The sequence below is a fragment of the Antrostomus carolinensis genome, unplaced genomic scaffold, assembly GCF_000700745.2.
Source record: "Antrostomus carolinensis isolate BGI_N321 unplaced genomic scaffold, ASM70074v2 scaffold53973, whole genome shotgun sequence".
NCBI lineage: Eukaryota > Metazoa > Chordata > Aves > Caprimulgiformes > Caprimulgidae > Antrostomus > Antrostomus carolinensis.
In genome coordinates this window covers 1-6,873 of record NW_010308359.1, presented here as the reverse complement: position 1 = coordinate 6,873, position 6,873 = coordinate 1, and the positions used below count along the sequence as shown (strand labels likewise).

General features: G+C 39.5%; 2 protein-coding genes across 2 annotated transcripts; one reads left to right on the top strand and one right to left on the bottom strand.

The window, feature by feature from the left end:
• The first annotated feature begins 6 nt into the window (after nucleotides 1-6).
• On the top strand, nucleotides 7-1,828 carry MAD2L1 (mitotic arrest deficient 2 like 1). The gene is made up of 3 exons (XM_010165718.1): nucleotides 7-112; nucleotides 737-840; nucleotides 1,615-1,828. The coding sequence occupies exons 1-3, from the start codon at nucleotides 42-44 to the stop codon at nucleotides 1,785-1,787; spliced, it is 348 nt and encodes a 115-aa protein (XP_010164020.1). The 5' UTR covers nucleotides 7-41; the 3' UTR covers nucleotides 1,788-1,828.
• Nucleotides 1,829-3,921: 2,093 nt separating this feature from the next.
• On the bottom strand, nucleotides 3,922-5,210 carry RPL7L1 (ribosomal protein L7 like 1; the record flags this gene model as incomplete). The annotated part of the gene is made up of 4 exons (XM_010165719.1): nucleotides 3,922-4,130; nucleotides 4,364-4,473; nucleotides 4,740-4,877; nucleotides 5,047-5,210. Coding segments are annotated over 4 exons (621 nt in total), but the record flags the coding sequence as incomplete, so codon positions are not given.
• Nucleotides 5,211-6,873: the final 1,663 nt, after the last annotated feature.

The following is a 6,873-nucleotide window of genomic DNA, read 5'->3' as shown; positions in this document are numbered from 1 at the left end:
ACAAGTGCATTGTGCAGCGCCTGGTGGTGGTCATCTCCAGTATGGAAGACAATGAGGTTCTGGAGCGGTGGCAGTTTGACATAGAGTGTGACAAAACCGCAAAGGATGAGAGGTGAGTAACGGTGTTCCCCTGTGCCTGCTCTTCCCCCACACCCAGCAGCTGTGCAGGCTCAAGGTGAACGTCATGTGCAACAGCACTGTTGTGGTTCCTCAGAGCAGACAAGAGCCTTTGCTCAGTCTGAGCACCCAGCCTTACCAAACCTACTACCTTTCTTACTGCTAGTCCTTCTTTTTGTCTGTAAACCAGTCATTAAATGATCGAAGCATACAGAATCCTCAGGTGTGGGTTTTTGTGGTGTTTTGGTTTTGGTTTGGTTTGGTTTTTTAAGCATCGGATCAAAACTTGATTTTTTTAATCTTCAACAAAGTATATAAAATCATGTTTCAGGTACATCCCCTAAAGAACTACTGCTTTCCTCTTGTTATTGTTCTTATTCATCCTGGACTGAGAATAAATGTAACATTACTTATAAATACTGTGAAGCTTCCTAAACATCAAAGGGAACTGACCATCACTTAACTTTTCTAAGCTTGTCTACCTAGGGCTTAAGAGTGTCCTCACTATAAAAAAATCATCAGCAAACAGACCAACAGAGCTTAATAGAGAGAGCAGTATTTAAAGAACACTGTCAGTATAGTAGAAGCTTGCTTTCTTAACAGAGTTTTATTTCTCCAGTGCACCCCGTGAAAAATCTCAGAAAGCTATTCAGGATGAAATTCGATCTGTTATCAGACAGATAACTGCCACGGTAACTTTTCTGCCACTGTTGGAAACTGCCTGTGAGTATTCATAACTTCACTAAAGAAATCAAGCTTTTGTTGTGGAAAACCTCAATGATTTTTCCACTTTAGAAAATATTTTCTGCTAATTTTCTAGGGCTTTTTAATTATTACATTTCATATACCATCATATTTCTGAGACAGCATTTTTTTTAGACTGAGATCATGTCTCTTGCAGTTGTGTACAGTATGGAAAACAGGATGTTGAATCAAATACTTTTAAGAATTATCCTATGGTTTTTCTTGCACAACAAACAGTAAGAATAATTGCAAATGTTAAATACTGTGTGCCATCTCTCATTAAAGAACTCGAAGCAACTTAATTTAAAGAGACTAGTGGTACTCTCTCCACAAAATACTTAAAAGCTTTTTTGTCCAAAGGACGGAACTCAGGGTGGCTTAAGTAATTTAATAAAACTAGTATGTGTTCTCTGAGGAATGCAACTTTTGATAAATTATTTTGTGACTCTAGCTGTGGACAGGCTTGTATGAACCATTTTCATATGAAATGTTACATGAAGCTCGGCTCCACAGCATTTTAACATGTTTTTAAAAAATTCACATCACATTCACTTGAGGAAAGTGAAAGGAGTGAATATAACCAGGACTTGTTTTCATGTTTTAACTACTGGAGGTTTTTTTTTTCACATAACTAGTATCAGTATAATTTGGGAGAAGCTTGGCCCATGTCTCAAGTTCTAGAAGATGCATTTTCACTTCAAACATGCCATCTTATGCATGCATTACAGTTCATTTGTTCCCCCTTGCTCACAGGTGCCTTTGACTTGCTGATCTACACAGATAAAGACTTGGCAGTGCCAGAAAAGTGGGAAGAGTCAGGACCACAATTCATAGCCAACTCAGAAGAGGTTCGTCTTCGTTCCTTCACTACTACAATCCACAAAGTAAACAGTATAGTGGCTTACAAAAAGGATTCCTTCCCCTAAGACGTGCAGGGGTTTTGTATATATCCTGTCACCTTGTATAGTTTCTGTTCATAGCGCAGCTAAGTCATGAACACATCATTACTGTTGTTCTTGCTGAAGTATGATACAGAAAGAAGGCCATGAGTCTGGCTACGGTCATGTGGTCTAACACTAGACTAAGCTGGCATTGTTTTTAGAGGTCTAAATAAAGTATTAGTAGGGATAGCTCAACTCTTACTTCATTGTACGAGCTAAACTAATGGTGTGTTAAGCTACTGCATTCACTATAAAAACTGCCTAAATCTAGGATTAATTGCTAGAAATGTGTTCAGATCTTGTAATTTAGTTTTTTAATATTATTATAAACTGCTTTCTATTAGCAGGCTTAAGTTTCATCTGGCACTAAAGCAATCTTACTCCTGCTATGCCAGTTCTCATCTTAAAAGCCTGGGCTGTTTTATTACCAAAAACAATTGTAAAATGAATCAACAGAACAATCTGGAAGTTCCTTGTACCTCTTTACAATGTAAGCAGCTGTTTATCAGGAAAATCTTAAAATATCTGAAGCCTTGTACATTAATGACCATTCAACTCTAGTTGTGGTGTTCTAAGTGTATGTCTCTAGTATCTGTCAAGCATTTTCTATGTTTGTATTCTTGTTTTACAGAATAAAGCTTGAAATTGTATAGTGTTCTCTTAATTCAGAGTCTGTAGTATGTTGTATTATGTTGTCTATATGGATGCTACATCTTAGTTTAATGACTGTCACGGAACTAATTCCCTAAAGACATCCTACTTAATTCCCTCTCTGCACACACAGTATGGTTACCTGTTTCTTCTGAGTCTCAAAACAAGTGTCGTGGAGTCAATATGAAATCCATTCATGGATTAATAGTTTCAAGTAACAGTGGAAACAGTCACAGTGACCTAATAATTAAGCACACTGTTGTCTTCCAGCTTTGTTAAATAGCAAGACCTCTTCCTGCATTCTTCACCCATTTTTGCACTGGAAGAAATTAAGGATTTAAAACTTGTACGGCATTTATGGGTTTGTTCATTTCCTTCACCAAAATCACTTCAGCCAAAGTATTTAACTCTTCCCACTCTTCTAGAGTGACAGACCACTCTTCCTGTTGTAACACTGGAATTTAAGAAGTTTATTTAAAAAACATTGATTACGCATACTCCACTACTGTATTAAAAAGCTTCTGGGCCTTCCTAGCAGGAAATGGTTCCTCAGCAGTCCCAGTCTAGCAGAACTGAAAAAGCAGCCTTTTGTAAATCAGTAGCACAAAATCATGGCTTTTAAAAATAAATACAATCCACATACTTCAAGAAAATGTTACATTATTCACTCCTAGGGCTTGCACTGTATTAACAGAGCAATACCTAGTGATTCCTTCTGCCTGTCAGCAATATTCTGAAACAGGTGACTGCACTATCCCTTTATACCTAGAAGAAGGTGCACTTCAAGAAGTGCAACTTCCCTGGGGGAGGACTGAATCAAAGCAGTGAGTGCAAGTCAACTGTCACAGAAATTCCACTCAGGAACTGAGAACCACTGCTTTATACCAAGGATGAGAGCAGGAGGTGAGTGGTACAGAGCCAGCAGTAATGAGTATGAAAAAACCCCTTGTTTTACAGAGGTGCAAAAGTCAGATTACGCCGGGAAGTTCAAGTCACTTCTTTCTTGTACCAAATACAAGTTATCTTCTTCAAGAAGAACCAGCCCAAAGTCCATCTCCATCATCATCTGGATGTATTTTTTTTTTTTATAGAGGCACCAACAGACAAGAGATGTAGTATATGATTGCATAGAGATATGTCCATGAAAGTTACATGTGGAAAAGAACAGGTTATAAATCCTGAAGTTTCCACAAAGACCCTGCAGAACATAAAAAGGAAAACCAAAGTCACATGAATGCAATCTCCCAGAAGTCTAGCCCTTACGGAGATGTCTAACAGGATTTGCTGATACCTCATGGGACCCACCACTCTTCATTAGTTTCCCCCTACCTTGAGGGTCACTTCTGTAGAGTGCAGGATCAAAACCAGAGGAGCCCCCCTCATCTCCGATGGCAGTATAGTTATTCTAAATAGTTATTCCAGGTAAAGGGCAAGATTCAGAACTTACACAAGAGACTTCCTCACCTGACTAGTTGAGCTGACGTATAAGCTGGTTGATTGCTTCACCTCTGCAGCCAGGCTTGCCCATTTCCTTGAGGAAGCCCACTTTGTTACGCGAAGCATGGCGAGCCACTGACAGATGGAATGGCCAGAGGAAGTTTGTGACTCTTTTGAAATATTTCCCAGCTGAGTAGATTTCATGAATAAGGTCTTCCAGGCAAATAATACCACAGCTCCCTGCAGGAAAAAAAAATTAAACAAATAAACCACTAAAACAACAAGAAGCCCCCCACAAACAACATGTTCAAGAGATGCCCAGCTGTATTTCTCTCTCCTCACTACTCCAGAACTGCCTCCTCACACAAGCTTTGCAAGATTCTTCTCCCTCCCCTCCCTCTTAGGTCAGATTGCAAATTATCAACATCCACCTCTTTCCCCGATTCATTTCATTTTCTTATCTTCTTCCTCACCTAAATGTTCCTCTATCAGCATATTATCTGTCAGAGGCATCCTCTTTTTCTTAATCTTAGCTTGGCCCCTTTTCAGGATGAGCTCTCGTACAGATTTCAGGTTAGGGTATCTGTGCAAAAACAAAAATCAGATTCTGTAACAGAAACATGATGCAGCAGCAAGTCCTACCCTACTTCTTTGTACAGAGATGGGAAAGTAACCAAGTTACGTTTAGAACAATGAGAAAAGGGGCAACAACAAGTTTTAGATATAAAGGTGACAAAGTTTTGTCCATTACTGGAAAAGCCAGCTATGGATTTGTGATACCAGATGGAGAATCAAAAAGCTACAATATTTACATACAAACTACTAGCAAGTTACGGGACTGGTACTCACCCCCACGCCACATAAGGTTCGACGATGCGCAGCATCTTCAGTGATAAAGGAGTCAGTTTAATGAATGTTCCAGTGAAATTTTTTTTCAGCTGCAGCAACTCAATCACTTTTTTTACTCTCTTGCTCACTCCCTTAATACTGAGCCAGAAAAAAAAAAATACTATGAGTAACCACATTTCTCTAATACAGCAACAAAAGGTCTCAGATTACCTGCGAGGAGACATGTCTGGGTTGATCACACTTCCCTTTGCTTAGAAACTCTATGACAGCTACAAAATAAAGGTAAAGAGCAACAAAAGTCTCTTACTCTACAATCCGCACAACAAAGGCCAGTTTGGGCTCCTGAGTGACATCCATCTGCCCAGGTCTCTGCTCCATGCGCCTCAGCCGGACGTTGTCTCGGTGTTTGCGCCATGAATCCCGAACAAAAGCCTCAAGGCGTTTAAACTGGATTTGTTTCCCCTTCTGGTGCTAAAGACAAAAGGATAAGAAATCATCACTTTTCCCAACAGTCTTAGAGGTTTGCATCTGAAAAGCCAAGTAAAACTCAGGACTTGATAAACTATGCTCTTTCAGTGCTGGAAGCAGTACGAAGAAAATAAATTTTATAATCTGAGCCCAAGGGAGACAGAATTGCAGGACAACATATGAATTCACAAGAAGCTAGGTGTAATTTATGAACAGTGAACAAAGAGTTTTTCTCCAGAAACAGAAATTAATTGGGAAAAAACAGACCCAGATTCAGACCCAGACTTTAGGCATAAGAAAAATCAAACAGAAGCATCTGAAGCCACAGACAAGACCAGTCTTCACAACTACATACACAGGTCAGCCAATCTCCGGGAAAGCCACAAACAACACGTGTATCTGGGTAAAACAGATGCTACAACCATACCCTAGTGCGACACAAAATTACCAGCCAACAGAAAATAACTGGGTTTAAAGCCCTTTTCTATAAAGGTGCGCAAGCAAAAAAATTCCAAGCATTCAAATAATTATTAAGTATTATTAATTTAAACACAGAACATCCAGCTTACTTGGGAAAAAAAAAAAAAAAAAAAAATCTTTTCAGGATTACCAAAAAACTGAAAGCTTTTTTTAAATTAAAAGGACGTTTAAATGCCTGTCCTTAGCTCAGGAACAAGTACATCCACCTAAATCATAGTGCCTTCTCATATGAATAGGAGCCGAATGTGCATGGCAGTTACCCAATTATATTTTATATATGCTACTGCCTAAATTATTAGGCCATTTTAAATTAAAGAATCAAGTGTTACGGGTCTTCTGTTCTATTTCATCTTGTAAACCACCCACAAAACTGGTTTGAATTTTCAAAACAGGCAGACCTGATGAAAATGTCATCACTAGGGTCATTTTTTTAATACTAATTTTAAAAGGTGGCTATTTAACATTACTGCTTATGCTTCCACTTCTACCTTGGACATACAGCAAGTCATTCACCTATCCAAAAACATACACACGGTGGCTAACAGAAACGGCAGGAGTTTTGCACATAATCCCAGCTCCACAGACACATTCACTGCAAAAGCTTTAAGCCACTTCCAAAGACAGGCACCTGCTATAGAGATACAGCAGAAGAGTTCCCAAATTCTGAACTAAGGGTTTGCTGTGCCAGTCTGGAACCCACACACTGTGCACAGGGAGTATCTCCATTAGCAACGTGTACCCTACACACAGGAAAAGGCTTCACGACGACTTGTTGGGCTCTAACAGATCTATCCAGCTAATAACAGGTAGGTAACAACAAACACACTCTCAGAAAAGCACTGAGAAGGTTTACAACGCAAAGGCGAACTGGTTTCAGACAGTGTGATCCCACAGAGCACAGACGACTCCACAGTGTCACATTTTACCACGCGGGTGTGTAGCTGTACACGCATCTAACAAGAACAACTCATAGTGCTGGATAAAATTTGTGTTTCAGGGTGTCCTGGTTTTGCCACGATAGAGTTAAACTATCACACCGGGTAACAAGCCAAAAAGTTCTGTCCTCTTTACAGGGCTCAGAGACACACGAGGTCAATGCTCAACAACTGAAGAGATGAACTCAAGCTTCTGCTCAGAGATAACCCAGAGGATCAGAGAATTCACAGAATTCACAGAATGTTAGGGA

Bases quoted from the DNA above. Each gene is read 5' to 3' on its own strand.
- MAD2L1 (XM_010165718.1), top strand. From the start codon at position 42: ATGGAAGACAATGAGGTTCTGGAGCGGTGGCAGTTTGACATAGAGTGT. The intron at 113-736 runs GTGAGTAACGGT...TTATTTCTCCAG, and splicing joins AAAACCGCAAAGGATGAGAG to TGCACCCCGTGAAAAATCTC. The intron at 841-1,614 runs GTGAGTATTCAT...CCTTGCTCACAG, and splicing joins GCCACTGTTGGAAACTGCCT to GTGCCTTTGACTTGCTGATC.